The sequence below is a fragment of the Mustelus asterias genome, chromosome 17 (genome assembly GCF_964213995.1).
Source record: "Mustelus asterias chromosome 17, sMusAst1.hap1.1, whole genome shotgun sequence".
Taxonomy (NCBI): domain Eukaryota; kingdom Metazoa; phylum Chordata; class Chondrichthyes; order Carcharhiniformes; family Triakidae; genus Mustelus; species Mustelus asterias.
In genome coordinates, this window is record NC_135817.1 from 50,858,501 (window position 1) to 50,884,286 (window position 25,786).

General features: G+C 44.5%; 1 protein-coding gene across 2 annotated transcripts in view; it reads left to right on the plus strand.

Annotated features, from left to right (window-relative positions):
- Nucleotides 1–23,517, plus strand: part of dpt (dermatopontin) — a 37,289-nt gene extending 13,772 nt beyond the window's left edge. Inside the window, exons 2-4 of one of the 2 annotated variants that reach the window (XM_078232639.1) lie at nucleotides 5,556–5,681; nucleotides 16,312–16,419; nucleotides 21,307–23,517. In XM_078232639.1, the coding sequence (XP_078088765.1) occupies nucleotides 5,556–5,681; nucleotides 16,312–16,419; nucleotides 21,307–21,373 (301 nt within the window). In that variant the 3' untranslated portion in view covers nucleotides 21,374–23,517. The remainder of the gene's footprint in view (nucleotides 1–5,555; nucleotides 5,682–16,311; nucleotides 16,420–21,306) is intronic. The other variant, XM_078232640.1, reaches the window with a different exon arrangement.
- Nucleotides 23,518–25,786: the final 2,269 nt, after the last annotated feature.

A 25,786-nucleotide genomic window follows, 5' to 3' on the forward strand; every position in this document is an offset into this window, starting at 1 on the left:
ACCCTTCATTGTGGCTAATCTCCTCAGGTTTATACTGTTTTTGACATGAATAAAGTTATTCTTGTTTGTACTGCTTCTGACATTAATACCAGTTAACTTTTATTCTTATAACAATAAATAGTCAAATGCAAATGTGAATGTGGTTGCAGACATGCAAGTCTTACCTTTTCTAGAGGCTTGCGTGGTAAATGTAAACGGAAGAGAGCATTACAAGGTGTGAAGTGCGACACAGCCGTTTGAAGAGGAACTCCCGCTGAGGCAACTGGAAGAGCGTCGGAACTTCAAAGGGGAACCGCGGGAAGAACAGGAAACAGAAGACCTGCGCTTCATGTGCTGAGGATGCCAGATACACTGGTTTCTGGTCAAGAAGCTATCAATGCATTTTTTGTGGTTGGTCTGGAAGCTTGCTTCGTGACCAGCAGTTGTAAATTGTATTTCTGAGTCGGGACTGGTCTGGGGTTTGATTCATGACCAGACCAGTGTTTGTGTCGTGACTGGTGCTGGGAGCCATAATGTATATATATCCCCACTTTTCTGTGTTCAGGAAGAACTTTGGCTTCCGCTTTCAAGGGGTCAAGTTCTCCTGCAAGCTTGTGAGAATAAAGCCTTACTGTATTTTGACTCAGACTAGCCTCAGAGGTATTTTTACCGACTTCAGAGGGGAAGGAGTGAGGGCAGAGATGCGGGGGATGGGTAAGACAGGTTGAGGGCACTGTCAACCATACTGTGGGGGAAATCTCGGTTCAGGAAAAATGAAAACATGTCAGAAGCGTCGTTTTGGACGATGGCATCATCTGAACTGAGGCAACACTGACAGAGAAATTGGGAGAATGGGATGGAGTCCTTACAAAAAGTGGGATGTGAGAAGCTGTGGGAGTTGGTGGGCTTGTAATGAATATTGGTAGATAGTATTTCATCAGAAATGAAGACCGAGAAATCACGGAAGGGAAGGGAAGTGTCGGAGATGTAAATGTGAGACGGGTGGAAATTGGAAGAAAAATTGATAATTTTTTCCAGGACCAGACAAGACCATGAAGCAGAGCATGATACAGTTATTAATGTATTGGAAACACAGTCATGGGAGGGGCCTTGAGTAAGACTGGAAAAAGGAATGTTCCACATACTGCACAAAAAGACAGGCATAACTGGGGCCCATAGTCAAACCTTTTAATTGCAAGAAGTAAGACAAGTTAAAGGAGGAATTGTTGAGTGAACGGGATTAAATGAAGGTGCAAGGATAATTAGTTGATGTTTCTGTGAAATCTATACATTTGGAATGGAATGGTTTCTCTGGTGTCTCAAAGAAGTCAATCATGGACAAACAGTCCTGAAAAGGGCAGTGTTGGTTGCATCCTCCCTTTCTCTTCCTCCTCCTTAACTTGTTGCTATAGTAAAGGCTTTGTCTTCATGATGGTAAAGTTATGTTGCATGTAGCAGACCATCATGAATTTTGACACATGTTCAATTGTCTCCTTGATCAAATCTTGTTTGGCACCATGGCTTTGTTGTACACGTGCTGTCCACATGTGCATGGGCGGTACATCCAAGTTGGGGCATTAGCAGTTCGCCCATGTCGGCCAGTAGCCATCCTCTAATTGGTCATGGTAACTCAAAGGTAAAGTTAAAGTTTTAAAGTTTATTTATTGGTCACAAGTAAGGCTAACATTAACACTGCAATGAAGTTACTGTGAAATTCCCATAGTTGCCACACTCTGGCACCTGTTCGGGTCAATGCACCTAACCAGCACGTCTTTCGGACTGTGGGAGCACCCGAAGGAAACCCATGCAGACATGAGGAGAATGTGCAAACTCCACACAGACAGTGACCCAAGCCAGGAATCGAACCCAGGTCCCTGGTGCTGTGAGGCAGCGGTGCTAACCACTGTGCCACCATGCTGCCCACATGGTACTGTGGAGTCCTACAGAATCAAAACCTCCTGACTGCTGCCAGGATACCAGGCATTGACCTACATGATTTGTTGCATATGGCCACGTGGTATTCCCTGTGTGGTGACAATATAGCTGCCACTGGTTCCATGCCAACAGAGGTGAGATGAGGTCCTTATATGGGCTTTGCCTCAATTGGCGGAGGGATGGGAAGATTGTCCATGGGCCTTCCCATCACGGACCTAATTGGAGTTGAGGCAGGAAGGTGGAGAGGTATTTACTTTCCAACATTCAGCCTGATTAAATACCCTTTCACCATCAAACTTGCCACAGGGAGGCCACAAGTACCACCCATAAAGTCTGTGATAGGTGTTAGCTTGTGAACTAGAGTTTTTGTTCCTCAAATCCCATTTCTCTGCCCTTTCATTGTTTCATTATTTTTGCTTTTCAAATGCTTATTAAATACCCATTGTTAAGCGTGTTCCAATTTCTGTCTCAATACTCGTGGATAGTAAAGGAACTCATGTGTTGAATTTCACAGGGCACCATAGACATTGCACCCCCCCCCCCCACCCCACACCCCCCCCCGCCCCGCGCCACCATCCATTCCCCATCCCTCCCCCAGCAAAAAAGTGGAGCCCACCAATTGCTTCCCGACTGTGATTTAACAGTCAATTGAGCCATCATCTGAAAAATTGTGCATCCTGTGTATATTTCTTCTAACTGTGCCCTTCATTGTAATAATAACCATTAGCGGATGTGCTTTGTTACCAATTCATCAACCAGTAGAAACAATCAGAAAGATTCTTCTAGGCATATTAAACTGAAAATTACATGAGGTGTTCACCCTGACAACAATGGAACCATCTTGATTTTTTTCTACCCATTTAAATTAATGGATGGGAAACCAGGTAAGTTTTACTACGTGCATGCAACCCTTCCCACCTGATTCTCCTCCACACACAGTGTCCAGGAGATTCCGACATGCCAGGGGCCAGGAATAATCACAAGAAAGTCTGTCCAGCTTTTCACTGGTTACCCCCTTAGAACCATAGAACCATAGAAAATTACAGCTCAGAAACAGGCCTTTTGGCCCTTCTTGTCTGTGCCGAACCATTTTATGCCTAGTCCCACTGACCTGCACTTGGACCATATCCCTCCACACCCCTCTCATCCATGAACCCGTCCAAGTTTTTCTTAAATGTTAAAAGTGACCCCGCATTTACCACTTTATCCGGCAGCTCATTCCACACTCCCACCACTCTCTGCGTGAAGAAGCCCCCCCTAATATTCCCTTTAAACTTTTCTCCTTTCACCCTTAACCCATGCCCTCTGGTTTTTTTCTCCACTAGCCTCAGTGGAAAAAGCCTGCTTGCATTCACTCTATCTATACCCATCAAAATCTTATACACCTCTATCAAATCTCCCCTCAATCTTCTACGCTCCAGGGAATAAAGTCCCAACCTATTCAATCTCTCTCTGTAACTCAGCTTCTCAAGTCCCGGCAACATCCTTGTGAACCTTCTCTGCACTCTTTCAATCTTATTTACATCCTTCCTGTAACTAGGTGACCAAAACTGTACACAATACTCCAAATTCGGCCTCACCAATGCCTTATATAACCTTACCATAACACTCCAACTTTTATACTCGATACTCCGATTTATAAAGGCCAATGTACCAAAGGCACTCTTTACGACCCTATCCACCTGTGACGTCACTTTTAGGGAATTCTGTACCTGTATTCCCAGATCCCTCTGTTCAACTGCACTCTTCAGAGTCCTACCATTTACCCTGTACGTTCTTCTTTGGTTTGTCCTTCCAAAGTGCAATATCTCACACTTGTCTGCGTTAAATTCCATTTGCCATTTTTCAGCCCATTTTTCTAGTTGGTCCAAATCCCTCTGCAAGCTTTGAAAACCTTCCTCACTGTCCACTACACCTCCAATCTTTGTATCATCAGCAAACTTGCTGATCCAATTTACCACATTATCATCCAGATCATTGATATAGATGACAAACAACGATGGACCCAACACCGATCCCTGCGGCACACCACTAGTCACAGGCCTCCACTCAGAGAAGCAATCCTCCACAACCACTCTCTGGCTTCTTCCATTCAGCCAGTGTCTTATCCAATTTACTACCTCCCCATGTATACCTAGCGACTGAACCTTCCTAACTAACCTCCCATGAGGGACCTTGTCAAAGGCCTTGCTGAAATCCAGGTAGACAACATCCACCGCCTTCCCTTCATCCACTTTCCTGGTAACCTCCTCGAAAAACTCCAATAGATTGGTCAAACATGACCTACCACGCACAAAGCCATGTTGACTCTCCCTAATAAGTCCCTGTCTATCCAAATATTTGTAGATCCTATCCCTTATCACACCTTCCAATAACTTGCCCACCACCGACGTCAAACTTACTGGCCAATAATTTCCCGGATTTCTTTTGGAACCTTTTTTAAACAACGGAACAACATGAGCCACCCTCCAATCATCCGGCACCTTAAAACCCTTCACAGCGTCTATGAGATCCCCTTTAACTTCCTGTGTTCCTACTAATATTTTAAGCTTTTCTTGTTACAGCACGGCACGGTAGCACAGTGGTTAGCACTGCTGCTTCACAGCTCCAGGGTCCCGGGTTCGATTCCTGGCTTGGGTCACTGTCTGTGTGGAGTTTGCACATTCTCCTCGTATCTGCGTGGGTTTCCTCCGGGTGCTCCGGTTTCCTCCCACAGTCCAAAGATGTGTGGGTTAGGTTGATTGGCCAAAGTTAAAAATTGCCCTTTAGAGTTCTGAGATGCGGAGGTTAGAGGAATTAGTGGGTAAATATGTGGGGGTAGGGCCTGGGTGGGATTGTGGTCGGTGCAGACACGATGGGCCAAATGGCCTCCTTCTGCACTGTAGGGTTTCTATGATTTCTATGAACATCTCATTCTAGATGTAACTCTAATGAATGGTCACTGCACAGTTTCCATCCCTTTAATAGCCTTCCTTTAATCCTATCATGTATCTGCATTTTTCAACAAGTCTCTTACGTTGCATCTTATCAAATGTTTCTGAAAATTCATAAAGGTAATAGCCATTGTGTTTCCTTTATTTATACACTGTATGGTTTCCTTTCAAAATTTAATTCAATTAGTCAAGCATGAACTGCTTGTGAAAGAAAATCTCTATTTCCTTCTATGAACTTAGATGAGTAAAAGGTCAGGCATTTCCAGGTGTGCACATTATCCACACAGATTTTCCAATGTTCATTGTGTTTGGACAGTGTTTTGAGCTTTAATTGGCTCAAGAAACATTCCCATACACACAACTGTACTCATTAATTAGACTGAGAAAATTACAGTTTAGATCTGAGTGATCCTATCAGATTAAGGGCATATTGGTTCATTTTCATAGATTTTACAATGCAGATAATTCAGACAGCTTGTGAAATTTTATTTGGACGTGATGTTATTGTCCTGTGTGTAATCTGGACAATTAAATTTTACAATCAAGGGTGCACATCAGTAGAGATTGCTAGCCTAAGGTCATTAAATTGTTGGAACTGCAAATGATGGTGACAAAAGTGCTTTTAACTGATGTTCAAATAACCTGCATTCACTTACTTAAAGCATGCTTTGAAAATGATGACCATTTAATTGTCCTGATTATTTTCAGGTATCAAACTTGCTCAAACAATGGTATCGTAGCAGGAGTACAAAGCCAGTACTTTGAGGCCGTTCTGGATCGAGATTGGCAGTTTTACTGCTGCAGATACAGTAGAAGATGTCCATATGGATGCTGGTTAGTTGACAATCTTTACTTTAAATAAAGTTCCCAAACTTATGCAAATATGTTTATTTTGATATTCTGGTCTCTTTGTACAATGAAGCATTGCTTCAGTGTGTCCTTCAAAAGAGATGTTAATCCTGCTGCTATCATTACCATGTTTAGATGGATGTTAAAGATCCTATGATATGCCTTTAAGTACAGCAAGGAATTCTCCTGGTATTCTGGCCAACCTTTCAATGAACCGAAAACAGATTTAACTGGCCATAATTCTCACTGCAGTTTCAAAAAATCAGTTGGAATTTCCTGTATTTGAAGTGTTCTTGAACCTTCTAGAAGAATGTAATTACTTATGTAATTTTCAGCAAGAGAGTCAGAGGTAAGTATTTGATAGCCTCCTGATTTATATATGTAAGGGATCTATTGCTTATTTTAGGCAGTCCCCAGTGATGTCCAAATGATCTGACTCAATTTTAGGTTAGATGCTTTTTGAGAGTCCTTGGCTTCGGGATGTTTGTCCTCAAATTTGGGCTTTGTTTTATCATGAAACACTCTCCAGTCTTAAGTGTTAACTCTAATAATAGCTACTGAGCATGTACGTAAGGAGCTATGTCATAGTGATGTCAGTCACTGAGAGAAGAAGGGCGAAAAGCACCTTAGAGAGGAGTAGCACTTAAGTCCTGATGTAGGATAACCGTGTAAGTATTGAGTGATGTCAATAAAGGCGTTTTGAGTGAAAGACCATTGGCTCCAGCAAGATCTCTTCGAGAGTAAAATCAAGGAATCCTGAGACAAATCTACAGTAAAAGGTATAAAAATAGAAAATGCTGGAAATACTCAGCAGGTAGGGCAGCATTTGTGGAGAAAGAAAAACAGAGTTAATGTTTTGAGTCTGTCTGGGTCAACTCAGAAACTAGCAAGACAAGCAATGCAGGAAAAGGGAATCCTGACCGTGGATGAGAAATAGCTATTGACTGCATCTCTCCCAGAATCAATCAAAAAAATAGATGGCCCACAGACAGGCTGAGAAATGGCAAAATTGGCAAAGATATTTCACCCACTACTGCAACACTTGCAAGTAAATATAACAATAACTAAATTAGCACCAATATAAAAAGAGAAAATGCTGGTTAAACTCAGCAGGTCTGGCAGCACATGTGGAGAGAGAAATACAGTTAACATTTCAAGTCCATATGAGTTTATCTAGCATTTTCTGGTTTTATTTCACATTTTAAAATTAAAGGTTTATTTATTAGTCACAAGTTAACACTGCAGTGAAGTTACTGTGAAAATCCCCAAGTCGCCACACTCTGGCACCTGTTCGGGTACACTCAGGGAGAATTTAACATAGCCAATGCACCTAACCTGCACATTTTTGGACTGTGGGAGGAAACCGGAGCACCTGGAGGAAACCACACAGACATGGGGAGAATGTGCAAACTCCATACAGGCAGTGACCCAAGCTGGAAATCGAACCCAGGTCCCTGGCGCTGTGAGGCAGCAGTGCTAACCACTGTGCCATCGTGCCGCCCCACCAGGGTCCGCAATATTTTGCTTTTATTTGAACACCATATTAACACATTGTTATATGCTGTCAGGAGCATCACAGGTGACATCCTGGCCCAACAGGGGTGTGTGAAGAGATAGCATGCTATGAGGATGTTATCGGGGCCTTTGACTAATATTTCAGTATCCATAGAAGTAGTGGGATAGAGAGGGCAAAATTTATTTGACACAGTCAAAACAGTGTGAAGGAATTGATTCATTCATCAACAAATTGTACCATCTAACTGACAATTATGAGTACGGAACATTAAAAGATGACCTGATCAAAGATTAGCGTTTAAGATAAAAAATACTTCTCTAACTTTCAACAGTCTTTGTAAAAATTAACTTTAAGTAATACTGTATACTGCAACCCTGAATTGGAGTAAGCGGTTAAGTGAAAGTGAAGTGAAGTGGCGTTGTATAACTCGCATTCCAACCATTATCTTGTAAATTGAGTCTGTGCCTATATATGCCCTGTTTGTGAAGCCAACTCTTCACTCATCTGATGAAGGAGCAGCGCTCCGAAAGTTTGTGCTACCAAATAAACCTGTTGGACTTTAACTTAGTGTTGTGAGACTACTTACTGTGCCGACCCCAGTCCAATGCTGGCATCTCCACATAGTTGTATAACTGGCCAGACAGGCTGGAGAGCAAAGGCAGAATAGTCTTCTACAGGGTGCAAGGAAAATCCTGCAAGAACAGCCTGATGAAGTTGTTCAGCTTGTGCATTTTTAAACTGAAAGTGTAGCAAGGCAGCAGCCTGGGAAACACCCTGAAAAAATGCAAACCACCATTTTCCAAAGTCCCTGCTTTGATGAGAAGAAGGTTCACAGGCGCAAAAAATGCCCTGTCTGAATTGTGCAGTGTTGTGGGTGTGGCAGGTTAGGTCTTTAAAGTGGTCTGCCATTCCAGGAATTTGAGTCGACAAGACAGAAGGAGAAATCTTTCAAAGGAACCTCCATTCAATAAAATCAAGACCCTTACAACCAAGAAATCATCTTCCTTGAAGAAATAAAGGAAAATAAATGCCAACATTGGAGTGCTAACATTGAAGTCAAAGGATATCCTACTGAATTCAAATTGGGTGCAGAAGCTAGAATCTCAGTTTCATCCGACAGAGTTTCATGGCAGAATAAAATAACTCTTAAACTTACCTCTATTCAACTGCCACCCAGGGGACACCCACCAAGGCTATCTCAGGCAACAGAGCATGGAAGACAGCAGGTCACCTCAATCTCAGCTGTGGATCCTGGGGATATACCTAGACATCGCAGGAGGGCAGCATGGTGGCACAGTGGCTAGCGCTGCTGCCTCACAGTGCCAGGGATCCGGGTTCAATTCCCGGCTTGGGTCACTGTCTGTGTGGAGTTTGCACATTCTCCCCATGTCTGCGTGGGTTGTACACGGTAGGGATTCTATTCTATGAGCAGGAGGTTGAGGAAGAGTGAGAAACAATAGGCAACTAGTGGGCACGAGTGAACCTAGGCACTAATATAGATAAGTCACCATTGCAACAATGCATGTATTAAAAATCATTTTGTTCACCCATACAGATCCTCCACACTGTCATGTCATGGCACCATGCCCGCAAACCCCCACGCAAACCTGGCACTTCATCCCTGTGCAGTGTGCAAATGGCAGTGCAATGCCCCTCCCAACTCCCACACTGACAATGCAGTAAAAAGGTGCTGCTCCCACCGCAGGCCCACTAGCCCCACTCCCCCCCCCATCCATGGAACGTTCACCCCCCAGTCCTCTCATGTCTGCCAGAATTCTCTAGTTATGCAGATACCAAGGGCTGATTACATGTGAGTGTCTGTCCACCTCATCAGTAGGTGGACAGAAACACTGGGACCTCTGAACCTTGGAGGATACAGCGACAGCTCAGCCTCTCTGCGCCCCCTACATCACCCTGTTCAGTGGCAGGTCATGTTCAGCTCTCTGTCAGGAGTCAGACATTTCGCAGAGGGTAAGGGAGCATCATTCTGTCCTTACAGCAAGTTATCATCATTCTCCTGCAGTGTCCAGCCAATCGTTTTAGCGTCCTACCCATGAATGTAGCTATCATCATGATAATCTCCTGCAGGCACCACAGTAGTGGCAGGATGTCAGACCCCATGGTGGGAGAAGTTTTATCACCTTAGTCGTGGTCGTCACCAAACCGAGAAGCTAAGAGGGCGTCTCTAGCCTTGCGCCCTATGTAGGCCCTGGCCATCATCCAAGGTCCTTCCTCTACCTCCTCCTTGGGTTGTCCCTTGTCACTCTCCTCAATATTGTCCTCATCCAAGAAGATGTGGTTCTCCTCCATCTCCTCCTGATCCAGCTGCTCTCCCTGCTGCAGTGCTAGGTTGTGCAGAGCGCAGCACACCACAATGATGCGGGACACCTCTGGGGACTATACCGGAAGATTCCCCCCGACTGATCCAGGCAGCAGAACTGCATCTTCAGCAATCCTGTCGCCTGCTCGTCCAGCACACACATTGATGCATGAGCCTCATTGTAGTGAGTCTCAGCAGCTGTTTGTGGCCTTGCACTGGCATCATTAGCCACCCCCTTTTTCCCCGAGAAGACATACCTGGCCATGTGCAGCGGCACATCAATGTTGCTACTGCTGCTCAATAACAATCAAAAGAATTGCCTGCTCGACTGGCTCCATGATTTTTGCAAATCGAAAATTGAAAGGAAGAGAACATCAAAACGAGCATTGAGGAGGCCTGACAATGCCCTAACCCACAGCCCTCTCTGGATCTGGGCCACCCACCCATGCACACTCCCCTATGTGAGCACCTTTTCAATAAGCCTCACACTCTCCTGTCACACTATAGCCACTTGCCCACTCAATTCCACCTGAATGAAGTGTTTCAACTCTTGAGAGCCTCAACGAGCTGCGTGACTCCCCCAAGCATGAGGTGTGAAGGCAGTGGAGTGCATTCAGTGAACCTGCACTCTGACCTATTGGGAAATGAGATGCTGCCACATATCATCGCCTGAACGGGATGACTGATGAGTGCCTTCACCATAATGCCTTGCAGTGGGGGCCACATCTGTGTCACCTCCCTGTTATGGAAATGTGAATATTAGCCTTGGAGTTCAATGCTTGGCCAATTCTTGGCTTCCAAAAGGTTAACCAATATTGGGTACCGGTCAGTAGCACACTTATGCATTGCAATGCTGACTAAATTGGCACAAATGACGCATCAAAGGTCAAGGGTCACCTCCTTTTGGAGGTGAGGTCACCAGGTTCTCGTTTTTATACAGCTGTTGTAAATGAATATTCAATAGGCTGGGGGAGAGGTTCTGGCGGGAGGGCTCACTAATAAAATGCTAATATATTTAAATGTGGTTTCTGACCATCCGGGGTAGGATTCTCATTATTCCCTGATGTGAGTCGTGGAAAATAAGAAAACATGACCTCGCCAGCGAGAATTGCGTTTCCCAGTTCTCTCCATATTTTGTGCCCATGTTGCCATTCTCGTTAACGGCAAACAAGGACTGAAAATCACCTCCGTGGTCTCATAGTTCAATGTTTTAAAGCATGTTTAATAATCTCATCAGCAGGCTATTGAGGTAAAACAAGCCCTTTCCTATTTTATGACTTATAAAAAAAGTGATTACCTTTGCTCCAGCAGCTTGTTTGAAAACATGAACATTGAGAAGCAAGATGTATCTCCGGCACTGTGTCTTCATCCTCTGAGTGTGTCTAAACAATGCCATTCAGCACATGTGCTAGTCTCACTGTTTATCACCAAGTGATACATGCTAGAAAACATTGTGACCATTAGAAAGGTTAAGCTGAGCTGAACAGTGAAGGTTTTCTGGTCTGTCTTTCAACACCAGAAATCTACAAATTAGTGGCAATAAATAGTCCTTTATCAGTTAGCTGTGTTCTAGTTTGCAAGGTCAGACAGACCGATCTTTATTTTAACATTCACGTTTTTAAAACTGTCTGTTGGAGCAAAGACTATCCTTCAAAGGCTTGGTAAACACATTGAAGTCATTCTGGGAAAATGGTGAAAACTCAGTAGGTGTGGCACGATCAATATATTTCTGTTTAAAAAATTCTGTTCAAAATATTCAAATAAGATTATAGTCTTGTGTAGAATTTTCTGACACTGAAATCGCAAAGACCTTTTCAATGTCACAAGTTAGCAAATGCCTTCAAAAGAAATGAACAGACGAAAAGTCATCAGATTTATACACATATTGTCTCAAGGAAACTGCGGGCTGAATAAAACTACATACCCGAACCTATCTGAAATTGCCCCCAGTTTTGATCGATACCATGCTGACCAGATAGAGTCATAGGACCCAATTTTATCAGCAAGTTGTGCCTGTTTTCGGGCACAAAAACTTGGTAAAGTCAGCGTGAGACGAGTAGCGCGATCCGCAGCCACCTCCGTGCCCGTTCCCCCTTAACCAAAGACCTAAAATGGCTGCTGTCGGCACTGTACCCGAAATGGGCGCGACATCTATTTAAATGCATTTTGCATTTAAATGCATGTATTTCCCCCTTTACCACCGCGTTTGCCCAGCCGGATTCGACGCGAAACAGACATGGTCCGCAAAGGTCCGATTTCAGACGCTCCACCTTTTGAGGAGGTAAGTTCAGAGCTTCTGGTGGCCCTCTGACTCAGATTGGTGGTGGGGGGGAGGGAGGCGGGTCAGATCGCTCTCTAGTGGGGGGGAGGGAGGGAGGTGGGTCAGTTGGCTCTCTGGTGGGGGGGGGGAGGTGGGTCAGATGGCTCTCTGGTGGGGGGAGGGAGGTGGGTCAGATGGCTCTCTGGTGGGGGGAGGGAGGCGGGTCAGATGGCTCTCTGGTGGGGGGAGGGAGCCGGGTCAGATCACTCTCTGGTGGGGGGGAGGGAGGTGAGTCAGATGGATCTCTGGTAGGGGTGAGGAATGATGTGGAGATGCCGGCGTTGGACTGGGGTAAACACAGTAAGAAGTTTAACAACACCAGGTTAAAGTCCAACAGGTTTATTTGGTAGCAAAAGCCACACAAGCTTTCGAGGCTCTGAGCCCCTTCTTCAGGTGAGTGGGAATTCTGTTCACAAACAGAACTTATAAGACACAGACTCAATTTACATGAATAATGGTTGGAATGCGAATACTTACAACTAATCCAGTCTTTAAGAAACAAAACAATGGGAGTGGAGAGAGCATCAAGACAGGCTAAAAAGATGTGTATTGTCTCCAGACAAGACAGCCAGTGAAACTCTGCAGGTCCACGCAACTGTGGGAGTTACAAATAGTGTGACATAAATTCTGATTCTAGGATCGCATGATAAAGACTCAGGAGGAAAAAAGCAGAAATATTTATGTGAAATAGTGTGACATAAACCCAATATCCCGGTTGAGGCCGTCCTTGTGTGTGCGGAACCTGGCTATCAGTTTCTGCTCCGCGACTCTGCGCTGTCGTGTGTCGCGAAGGCCGCCTTGGAGAACGCTTACCCGAATATCAGAGGCCGAATGCCCGTGACCGCTGAAGTGCTCCCCAACAGGAAGAGAACAGTCTTGCCTGGTGATTGTCGAGCGGTGTTCATTCATCCGTTGTCGCAGCGTCTGCATAGTTTCCCCAATGTACCATGCCTCGGGACATCCTTTCTTGCAGCGTATCAGGTAGACAACGTTGGCCGAGTTGCAAGAGTATGTACCGTGTACCTGGTGGATGGTGTTCTCACGTGAGATGATGGCATCTGTGTCGATGATCCGGCACGTCTTGCAGAGGTTGCTGTGGCAGGGTTGTGTGGTGTCTTGGTCACTGTTCTCCTGAAGGCTGGGTAGTTTGCTGCGGACAATGGTCTGTTTGAGGTTGTGCGGTTGTTTGAAGGCAAGAAGTGGGGGTGTGGGGATGGCCTTGGCGAGATGTTCGTCTTCATCAATGACATGTTGAAGGCTCCGGAGGAGATGCCGTAGCTTCTCCGCTCCGGGGAAGTACTGGACAACGAAGGGTACTCTGTCCACTGTGTCCCGTGTTTGTCTTCTGAGGAGGTCGGTGTGGTTTTTCGCTGTGGCGCGTCGGAACTGTTGATCAATGAGTCTAGCGCCATATCCTGTTCTTATGAGGGCATCTTTCAGCGTCTGGAGGTGTCTGTTGCGATCCTCCTCATCCGAGCAGATCCTGTGTATACGGAGGGCTTGTCCGTAGGGGATGGCTTCTTTAACGTGTTTAGGGTGGAAGCTGGAGAAGTGGAGCATCGTGAGGTTATCCGTGGGCTTGCGGTACAGTGAGGTGCTGAGGTGACCGTCCTTAATGGAGATGCGCGTGTCCAAGAATGCAACCGATTCCGGAGAGTAGTCTATGGTGAGCCTGATGGTGGGATGGAACTTGTTGATGTCATCATAGAGTTGTTTCAGTGATTGTTCACCATGAGTCCAAAGGAAGAAAATGTCATCGATGTATCTAGTGTATAGCACCGGTTGAAGGTCCCGTGCGGTGAAGAAGTCTTGTTCGAACCTGTGCATGAAGATGTTGGCATATTGAGGTGCAAATTTGGTCCCCATGGCTGTTCCGTGTGTCTGGATGAAGAACTGGTTGTTGAAGGTGAAGATATTGTGGTCCAGGATGAAGCGGATGAGATGTAAAATTGCATCTGGAAAGGATCTGCTCGGATGAGGAGGATCGCAACAGACACCTCCAGACGCTGAAAGATGCCCTCATAAGAACAGGATATGGCGCTAGACTCATTGATCAACAGTTCCGACGCGCCACAGCGAAAAACCGCACCGACCTCCTCAGAAGACAAACACGGGACACAGTGGACAGAGTACCCTTCGTTGTCCAGTACTTCCCCGGAGCGGAGAAGCTACGGCATCTCCTCCGGAGCCTTCAACATGTCATTGATGAAGACGAACATCTCGCCAAGGCCATCCCCACACCCCCACTTCTTGCCTTCAAACAACCGCACAACCTCAAACAGACCATTGTCCGCAGCAAACTACCCAGCCTTCAGGAGAACAGTGACCAAGACACCACACAACCCTGCCACAGCAACCTCTGCAAGACGTGCCGGATCATCGACACAGATGCCATCATCTCACGTGAGAACACCATCCACCAGGTACACGGTACATACTCTTGCAACTCGGCCAACGTTGTCTACCTGATACGCTGCAAGAAAGGATGTCCCGAGGCATGGTACATTGGGGAAACTATGCAGACGCTGCGACAACGGATGAATGAACACCGCTCGACAATCACCAGGCAAGACTGTTCTCTTCCTGTTGGGGAGCACTTCAGCGGTCACGGGCATTCGGCCTCTGATATTCGGGTAAGCGTTCTCCAAGGCGGCCTTCGCGACACACGACAGCGCAGAGTCGCGGAGCAGAAACTGATAGCCAGGTTCCGCACACACAAGGACGGCCTCAACCGGGATATTGGGTTTATGTCACACTATTTCACATAAATATTTCTGCTTTTTTCCTCCTGAGTCTTTATCATGCGATCCTAGAATCAGAATTTATGTCACACTATTTGTAACTCCCACAGTTGCGTGGACCTGCAGAGTTTCACTGGCTGTCTTGTCTGGAGACAATACACATCTTTTTAGCCTGTCTTGATGCTCTCTCCACTCCCATTGTTTTGTTTCTTAAAGACTGGATTAGTTGTAAGTATTCGCATTCCAACCATTATTCATGTAAATTGAGTCTGTGTCTTATAAGTTCTGTTTGTGAACAGAATTCCCACTCACCTGAAGAAGGGGCTCAGAGCCTCGAAAGCTTGTGTGGCTTTTGCTACCAAATAAACCTGTTGGACTTTAACCTGGTGTTGTTAAACTTCTTACAGGGGTGAGGAAGGCAGGTCAGATGGATCACCGGGGGGGAGGGAGGAGGGTCAGATCGCTCTCTGTTGGGGTGGAGGGAGGCGGGTCAGATTGCTCTCTGGTGGGGGGGAAGGGGGATCTGCTGCCATTCTGCGTGTGATCGATGGGGGTAAGTGGGGCAGGGGGCCACGATCGGTCTGGGTAGTGGGGGGGTGGGGGGTAAGGGGAACAGTTATGTTGTGGGGGTGGGGCAATGTCTGTGGGGTCAGGGGGGAGGCATTATTGGGCCTGAGAGTGATATGGCAGGAGAGCGTTTTTCTATTTTTTGTACTGCGCACATGCAGTTGAAGGCTCCGATCGGAAGTGCAGTGTTTTGGGCGCGATAAGCCCCATCCACAGGCTTCTACAGAGCGATTCAGAATCGCTGCTTTTTTTTCCAGGTGGAATGCATTTGGGGGTGCCTGAGAACGGGTCTAAAAGTTGGATCTGAAACACTCTCAGATACAGCACTTAGAATCAAAGTGGTAAAATCGGGCCCATAGAGTCATAGAGGTTTACAGCATGGAAACAGGCCCTTCGGCCCAACTTGTCTATGCCACCCTTTTTTTTTGAAACAGCTAAGCTAGTCCCAATTGCCCGCGTTTGGCCCATATCCCTCAATAGCCATCTTACTGATGTAACTGTCTAAACGCTTTTTAAAAGACAAGATTGTTTGTTTTATTTCCTAGTGGTGAGATGAAACTAGGAACACTGAACTAAAGCTTCACTTGTCGCTGAGATACAGGAGCAAGGCAAATAACTTTTTCACTGAGAACAAGTTTGCTTTTGAAGATCTTGACAGTTTGGATCAGGTGTTTTCATCAATCTGAGGCTTTTCTTTTGCTTTGTTTAATGAGTCTCCATGACAGTATCCAGTGTACGTATTTTCTCCAATGCATTATCTCGATCCCCCTATCTCTGTTATCTCCTCAAGCCTCGCAATCCTCCAAGGTACCTGCACTCCTCTAATTCTGGCCTCTTGTACATTCCTGAACATTATTGATCCTCCATTGATGGTTGTACCTTCATTTATATGGGCCCCAAGCTCTGGGATGTCTCCCTCCACATCTCCAATTCTCTACCTCACTTGCCTCTTATAAGATGCTTCTAAAAATATACCTCTTTGACCAAACTTTTATCTTCAGACCTAATATCTCCTAATAAGGCTCAGAATTACATTTTGTTTTTTACTGCTCCTGTGGCGTGCCTTAGCACATTTCATTATGTTAAAGGTGCTATATAAATATTTGTTGTCATTGCTGTTAGACTAACCTATTTCTTTGTGTGCTTTGAAGGTTGACAACTGATTATCCTGAGCAGTATGAGGAAGAGGGACATCTAGTGATTCAGAATTATGGCTACTTCATCAGAGGAGCTGGTACCACCTTTAATAGTTGGAGTAGGTTGGTATTATTAGGTATTTCTAAAAATGTTCTCCTGATCTCCCATTATAACTTTGACAGGAATGATGTGAATTGCCTTGTTTCCAGCTAATCTACTACAAAAGTTATAGTGGCAGATAGGAAAAACACTGTTGAAATCCGAACATCACATGTTCCTTTTCTAGTCAATGCTGAATCAGCTGATTTCATTTGGGAATGCTACAAATGGTCAGTATTGTGTGGGATTTGAAAGGAGGAAATTACTTGAGATCCATAATCTTGGTTATTATCAAGGAATCAGAAACTAAGCACAAGTGAAAGTTAGGAGAAGGCAGGATTGCACTCAGGTGTAATTTCCCTGTGATAAAATAGGCAACTGACATTCATAGTCTAGGTTCATACATGATACAAAATTGATAACTTTGATAACATTGCTGGTGCTGTACGCTGTGGAGCCATACCCCAGGATAAGTCCTTGGGTAGAAGTATGTTTCAGGCTGTTACGGTTGAATCCTAGGTGAGGTTCCCCAAATTTGTTATCCAGGTGAAGGCCCCCTTTCTTTATTCAACCCTCTCGGTTGGACGCAACACGATTAATTTCAAAAGCATTCCTTCTCCTCTGGATACCTTTTCCCAGCTGTTATAAAGTGAAAGGTGGATACATGTACCCTGACTAACCTTGATCAGTTTGCAGTAATGTTTTTTAACTCAGGTGCATTGCGCAGTGAGATAGACAAAGGGGACAAGAGGCAGGTGAAGGTCCAACACAACTTTATTGTTTAAAACAAAAATATTTTATTAGTGTCACAATAGGCTTACATTAACACTGAAGTGAAAATCCCCTCATCCCCACACTCTGGCACCTGTTCGGATACACTGAGGGAGAATTTAGCATGGCCAATGCACTTAACCTGCATGCCTTTAGGACTGTGGGAGGAAACCCATGCAGACATGGAGAGAACATGCAGACTCCACACAAACAGTGACTCAAGATGGGGATCGAACCTGGGTTCCTGGTGCTGTGAGGCAGCAGTGCTAACCACTGTGCCATCCATTACTTTATCAAGGAAAAACAATATTTATCAGACTCTACTATCGTACTTTAATTAAACTTGATTGAACTTAATCAGTCATTTCACAGGACTCTTCAGTAAACAGTCTTAAATCTCTAAATAAACAGTCTCAAATCTACACTAGCTATCTACTTCTGACATGCGCTTCCGAGGATTTGCTACACCCTATCCACAGGTCCCTGTATTTGAACTAAAACAGAAAATGCTGGAAAATCTCAGCAGGTCTGACAGGGTCATCCAGACTCAAAACATTGGCTCTGTTCTCTCTCCACAGATGCTGTCAGACCTGCTGAGGTTTTCCAGCATTTTCTGTTTTCGTTTCAGATTCCAGCATCCGCAATATTTTGCTTTTATCTTGTATTTGAACTGTTTGTCTGAAAAGACTGGTAGTACCCATTTAATAAGGCTGAGACAAGCTGTTCCTTAGTCTTTGAGTGTTGGCTGATGTTTCAGGATCTGTAGTCTTCGATTTGGGCTTCCCCTCCCTTTTAGGGCTGGTTCTCATATTTGGGTGATCTCACCAAGATGGTCTTCTGGGTCTGGTCAGTCTGAAGATGCTCACCACGAGGTACAAGGAGCTGGAGATGCAGTGCTGCTCAGCTGCCGGTCAAAGGTGATCTCAAGAGACTCTGCTGAAGAAGGTGCTAAAAGCAGAGAGAGCTCAGGCTCCAGGTTGCTCCTTTTATCTCCCTTTTTGCACCCTTCTCAGATTCTGTGACCTGCGTCCAAAACTAGCATCGGGTGGGTGCAGGAAGATCCAATGAGGTGACTACTTTCCATATTTCCATATGTCACAGAACATGGTTTTTAACTTGCAGTTGTCAAGTGCTAGCCTTGTTATGCCCCTGTGGGTGCCACTAAATCTGCACAGTATTCTTCTAACAAAGCAGGTTCACTGGAGGTGTGAACAACGGTTCATTCTGAAACAATGTGGGCGTTAGCACTTGGCCAAGCAGCTCCAGGCCTGCCCAGTTTTGATAGGAAGTTAATTGTCCAAAGCCTGGCTGGATGAAAACTGTCTGATCCAGCTCTGCAGTTTGCAAATTGCAGAGTCAAAGCTTAGGTGACTCATCCTGACTCTACCCTACCTGGTAAACTTCGCTCAGTGTCAGTACCTGTCCTTGTGGCTGCAAGCGTCAGATCAAATGGCAGTGTTCCTGCATCAGACATCTGACCTTCCTTTTGAAGTTGCTGTGATTGAAACAGAAAGTCAGAAGTGAGGGAAGGTAGACGTGAGACAAGTTGGGTTGAGGTGGAAAGCACAAATTCCACGGTCACACTATCTGCAATTTGCTCATGCTGAATCACAGGACACGGGTAAAGGACATAAAGTAGGAACAGGTCATCTTGCTCAATGTTCTCGGCAGCAACAACAGATGCAACAGGCTCTGCTGCAGCCAGCTCCATGATGCAGAGCACCATCTCTCCCACCATGCTCAGGGGTTGAAGGTGTGCCTGCCCTTCCACTCTTCTCTCTGTTACTGTGCATGACATTGTGTGAGGGGGAGATTGTCAGTGATTGTATTGTGGTGTGTTTGACTGATGTATCCGCCATAACTGATTAACTGGAGGTGTATGGAAGTTGCAAGAAATGGCTGTGAGGCTGGCTACATGGTATGTGTAGATGAGGTACAGTAACTGAAAGTTCGACTGAGTTCTGACTGCGAGGGACTGTTGTTGGCTGCTGGTGAGGTAGTTTTGCAAAGTTATTTGAAAGTGCGTTCACTGACCTTGGCCCACATGAGGTCATTGGAAATTTTGCAGCATTGCTACTGGGTCCTTGTGGGGAGATTCTGGGAACTGACCTATTGCCACCAGTGCTCCCATTCCCTTTGGAGGATGTTTCTTGATGGCCTTCGGGTCCTCCATAGCAGTAAGGCCTCATTCCTCCTGTCAGCCTCCAGCTCCACATCCATGAACTTCAGATCCCTCTCTCTTCCCTGATGCTTCATCTATTCAGCTTTTACCTGCAACCATTACAGATATTAAGCAGCGGCTTCCTTCTATGGGTGCAGCTCCCCTCTATGAAGGGCAGGCTGCCTTACAGAGAATCAGACTATCTGGAACATAAGAGGGCCATACGTGTTGTTAGACCACCTGTTGAATGTACAGCAGTGCAGGTTGTGTTTGGCTGAATACTATAATCATGCAAATGAAAAGGCAGCATGAACAATTCTAAACCGAGACTGCTGGCAGGTTATTAAACTTTGGAGGACATTAAAGTTGAGTTCAATAGCTCTGTCATCTGACATTCACAGACTGAATATGAATTAGGAACAGGAACTCTGATTCACTTGCTCCTGTCTAACAAGAGGCAACACACCTTCCTCTTTGACTGCCCAGCATAGACCAAGAACTAAAGCTTGTGGTCTGTATACACCTATACTGCATTGATGTTTACCCAATAGACCATTGGGAGCTTAACACCATTCAATTAGGCTGCTGGACCCATTGTAGCCTGTGGGATAATTTAAGAACTGAATTAGAACCTCCAGGCTAGGTCTGCGATTGCCTTGCAATTGCTTATATATGTGCTTTCTCTGTACAGTATTAATATAGGTATTGGACTTGATACAAGTATGTGCAGCACCAGCACTGGTTCATGCACAATTTCTTCTCATAATTGTACTTGCTGAGATTTTAGTTCTGCACTGAACAGATTTATTTTTCAGCTAATTCTGTACTATTCAAGTTAATTTTGTATTGTTCAAGTAGACAAGGTTGCAAAGAAGGCATATGGAATGCTCTCCTTCACTGGCAGAGGTATAGAATATAACAGTAAGATATAATTTTAAATTGTATAAAACACTGGTTAGGCCATGACTGGAATATTGTATGCAGTTCTGGTCGTCATATTACAGGAAGGACATAAAGAGTGCAAAGGAAGTTTATGTTGCCAGGACTGGAAAAGTGTAGCCATGAGGTGAGATTGGACAGGTTGGGGTTATTTTCCTTGGAACAAAGAAGGCTGAGGGATGACTTGATAGAGGTATACAAAATTATGAGGGAAGAGATAGAGTGGACAGGACAAAATTGTTTCCCTTGGTGGAGAATTCTAAGACCAGGGGACATAGATTCAAGATAAGTGGCAAAGTTAAAGGTAAAGTTTATTTATCAGTCAAAAGTAGCCTTACATTAACACTGCAATGAAGTTACTATGTAATTCCCCTAGTCACCACACTCCGGCACCTGTTTGGGTCACTGCACCTAACCAGCACATCTTTCAGACTGTGGGAGGAAACCAGAGCACCCGGAGGAAACCAACACAGACATGGGGAGAACATGCAAACTCCACACAGACAGTGACCCAAGCCGGGAATTGAACCCGGGTCCCTGGCGCTATGAGACAGCAGTGCTAACCACTGTGCCACCATGCCGCCTCTAGGTGTAGGTGTAGACAGTAGGTATAGAGGGGACATGAGGAAGAGCTCTTTTATAAAAAGGGTGGAGGATGTCTGGAATTCGCTGCCCGAGTTGGTACCTGGATCTGCATCTTAAGTGCAGTAAGCTACAGGGCTTTGGGCCAAGTGGAGGAAGGTGGGATTACAGAGGGCACCTGGATGTCTTCGGGTTGGCATGGACAAGATGGGCTGAATAGCCTCCTTCCGTGCTGTAACTTTTCTATAGTTCTATGGTTCTATTTGCTCGGAGGTAAACAGAAAATAAATCTGGCATTCACAGTGTTGGGAGAGCAAACTAAGTTAATTGATCCTATAATATTAATTGCCTACACAATAATGTTTAACCAGTTACTTTCTTTGCTGTTATAAATGTTCTTTTCCTTTAATAAAACAGTATCACAACTCTACTCACTTTTTACTTTTTACATTTTCAGGGATCGTAAGTGGAAATATGTTATCTGCAGGATGACAGATTTTGACTGTGATTATGACAACCTGTAGGAGTCACAAGTTGAAGCTTGAAACTGACTCAAAGGATATGTTTAGCTGAGATGTCTCCTGTTAGAAATAATCTTTTCTGCTCTATAAACAATACATAGTTTATTTAAAATACAAAGTGCAGAATGTATGAGAAGAACCATGATAAAATACAATAATTTCAGGCATGAGCCTAGTTGGCAAGTGATTAAAAGCAAATTACTGCAGATACTGGAATTCGAAACAAAAACAGAAAATGCTGGAAATTTTCAGCAGGTCTGGCAGCACCTGTGGAGAGAGAAGAGAGCTCTTTGAAGAGTCATCCAGACGTGAAACATTAGCTCTGCTCTCTCTTCACAGATGCTGTCAGACCTGCTGAGATTTTCTAGCATTTTCTGTTTTTGTTAGCAAGTGATGTTGTTCGAACATGGTCAGCCTTTAACTAGAAAATATAGGGGAGGTTTTCCTAGCATACTGGTTAAAGAGCACACTGAATATTGGAGAATCAGGCAGGTTAAAGGACACATCTGTAAAAGAATCCAACCAATTCTCCATTAGTTTAAATGAAAGAAAATGTGGCAGGTTGTTTTACAAATGCGTAATCCAACCCTCCAATTTTCTGATATTTGTTGTGCCCAAGCAATACAATGTAGCTGGGTGCAAGCATAGGAATATCTCCCCTCGTACATAGATATCTACCATTTTACTGATTTAAAGGGTCAGAGTTTTGTTTAATGGGTCATTATGGTTCTTAGTTTCTTGTTGAAACCAGACATTTATTTTGTGAATAAACTGCCTGCATGCACCATTCAATTAATGGTCTTGAACGACAAACTCAGTGTAACCTGTTCAATAATGTCATCTTTTTAGATTTTAAACAATGTTATGCACCTTTGATATCTCCTGAAAAAAGGATAAGGAAACATTATCATTCCTCGTCACTGTCCCAAAGATAAATCAAACTCAAATACACATCTATATACTCAGCCTTGACCTTGAAAACTCAGCTTTGATAAGGATGCATCAAGACCGCATAGCTTACATTGCATAAAAATAACCTCACTGAAACTGCTGTTGCTTTTAGCTGCAGTTTAGTGTAAGCTAAGACTGCTTACCTCCTCAGCGAAACAATAATTTTCCCTTTTAATTGGACTGTCCAAACATTTGAGCAGGGCAGGTCCACATGCCACAAGTTAGCTGCATATGAAGGCACAAAATCCGAATCTCGCAAGGAGGTCTGTGACATTAGTAATAAACCCATTGACACATTTGTGTGGAATTTCTCTCCAGTGATTTTAAAGATAGATAACCTAAAAAATTGAATTAACCTCTGCAGAAATATAATGAGCAAAAGAAATTTCTACAGACTTATTATACTAATGTCATGTTGCACAATATCATCCAAAATTATAATGGGAATCAAAAATAAATCCAATTTATAATATGGGAAGAATTATATCATCGTTGGCATAGCCAATGGTTTATTGGATTTAGTTTTGGTGACTTTTTTAACATAAACACATTTTTAATCGAAGGATTTGCATAGCTAGCTTAAGTCTTGCTCAAGAAACTCAGTGACCTTGAATTACAATTGTGGTCAAGGCAGAATCCCAGTGGAATTTCAGAACAGGGACAGAAAATGGAGTGGAAACTGGTTTTGTTGGGTTTCCACACCATTGAATGTGATTTACTGACGGAGGGGCTGTGAATGGAACTTGCCCCCTTTAAGTAAAGGGAAAGATCCTGTAAGATCCTGTAAGATCCTGTAAGAATTCTGCCCAGTCTGCCTTTAGGGCTGGTATTCTGGAATAGGATCCAGGGCGCTGGGCATGGATGCACTTCTGGAGGGTCTTGTTACACTTCGGTCTGCAGAGGAGGCCAAAGGGAAATTCAAACCCAATAGATTTCTACTTCTATCCTCTTAGAATTCACAACGTGATGTTAGCAGCTTGTTCCACATGAATTATATGCACTCACCAGCAACAGCAAATATATATATAGTAGTTACTCATGTAGTATTCTCATTTAAGTGAATGTTTAAATGAACAAGAAAATTACAACTTTGTTAAAACTTTTTGATCGCTGTAGTTCATATGTATCCTATAGTTCTCTGAAGTTTGCTTTATTCTACTTAATTAAATAAAATTAAAGGTATTTGTTTCTCAGTGTACATTCATTCTTTTCTCAGAAAAGGAACACAAATTATATAGGATACGTGAGGTCTCATCACCATGACCCACTCGTTATTACAATAATCTTCCGGCTATGCATTCATTACTGGGGTGGGTTTGGAATTAAAACTTTTGTCAAGTAATTACATCCATCTGTTCGAATAGACAACCAGTCGCCAAACGTTTATGAAAGAGTTATATGTTCAGCCTACAAATTAAATATTTTGTTGCTTTTTGTTAATATGATGAGCAATAGAATTACGCAGTGTTGCCACCAAATGCTACCACACTCATTTCAGCATAAGTAATTAAGTAATGTTCCAAAATCACCATGTTCCAGGATCGATAGAACCACACTAACAGCAAACATAATTTACAGGACATGACAACAGAAACAACACAAAAACAACAGCAGCCAAGTTGTTTAACTGCCTCTATCTCCTGCAAATAGATAGTGCAGATCCAAATTTATTTCACTAAACTTTGATCCTGGAAGCAAAACTATAATAGTTTTCTTCTAAATGTTGAAACAGCAATAATGCTTTTTCCCAAAAGCATACTAAACAAATGCTAGGACAACTTTTAAGAAAGTTGCAAGCTAGATGATGCATCTGAAGCCAAACCCTCTAGGCCCAGAGCTGCTTGAGGTCATCTTCCAAAGTCATCAGCAGTCTTTGCACTGAAAGACAGCAGCTTCCACCTCCGACGCTGCAGCCTCAGAGGAGCTAAAGGAAAGCTAACGTCACACAGAAGACAGGCACTAAAGAATGCACCAATGGCAATCAGTTTTCATTTTGTATGCATTATTTATTGACAGTTTTTATATCTGCGATGAACTGAGGGAGGAACCAATACATGCTGTCATAAAGAAGATGATGTGATATTCACTGAGTAAAGCTAAGGATTGTTAGGTGTAGGGTTTTTGATATCGCTTCTGAATACCCTGATCACGTAATCTGTGAAAAATGTTGAGCATCCTCCTCTTGTTAATCTATGGCAAGAGAAAATCAGATGAATGTATGTTTTATTGTAAAGCTACTTCCCTCAGACAGCAGAGCATTGCAAACTGCAAGATGTTATTATGGCCAGAATTTTATGAGATATTTTCTAAGTGTCCAGCTAGCGTAAAAACAGGAGAGTTGCTAATCCGTTTTTTGGGCGAGTTTTCATGCCCAATTTTATGCACTCAGTCTTTGAAAATGTGTGTTAGGCTGTTTCTAGCCATGAAAAGCAGTGGGTGGGGCCTACGTCGCCAGACAGCCAGCAGCTCAGATCGGAGCCACAAACAGCGCATGCCCAGAAAAACCAGGGAAAAAAAAGCTCCTCTGAGAGAATTCCCGCCCCAGGCCAGATACAGCCTCCCCCTCTTCCCCACAGACATCAGAGACCCCCACCATTACTGATCTCCTGAATCCCCGCCTGCTCGCTACTGCCCCCCCCCCTCCCCTTCCCGTGCCCCCGGTCACATAGTCCCTTCACCTCTTCCCTGGCCCCAATGGCTGACTGACATGACCATCTCTCTCGCCTGCCCCCAATTATCACAAAGGTACAACCACCCCACTGCATCAGCACACCACAAGTGCTGACTTGGCTTCCCCTCCATGGTAATAAGGTAAACTGCATTAAATTCACTGGAATGTTCTAACGGGCGCGACTCACTCAAACAGCCTACAGTTGATCTGCCCTAACAAGTGATAGTTCCTTAAAAATCTACAGGCAGGCAGTGTAGGAAGATGGCCTCGAGGAAGACATCCCCCCCGCCCCCCGATTTTCCAATGTTGATCTTGCCAGGCTACTGGAGGCAGTGAAGGTAAGCCGGGACACCCTCTTCCCCCCCAGCAGAACGCCACCCCAGAGGAAGGGATGGAAACGCAGCCTGGGAGCTGGTGGCAGCACATGTTAGTGCCAGGGCACTGGCCAGAAGAACTGGGAAGCAGTGCCACAAGAAACTGAATGACCTCATTCAGGCAGCAAGGGAGAGTGTTTTACCTCATCCAGCATCTTTCCCCTAAATGACCACCAGATCCCCCACCCCCAGCACCCTGCATGCTTTCAGCCTGTGACCCCCAAGCATCTCCCTTCTCCCACCCAAGAATATCACAACCCTTGCCCTCTGAGGGCCAACACCTGAAATCCTGCAGAACTCATGCCATCAGATTTTACATGGCTCCTTCTGTCCCCACAGGAGAAGAGTATCCATAATCGCCGGGAGAGGCGAAGACAGGGGATGGTGTGCCTGAGATCCGGGTCCTCACTCCCTTTGAGG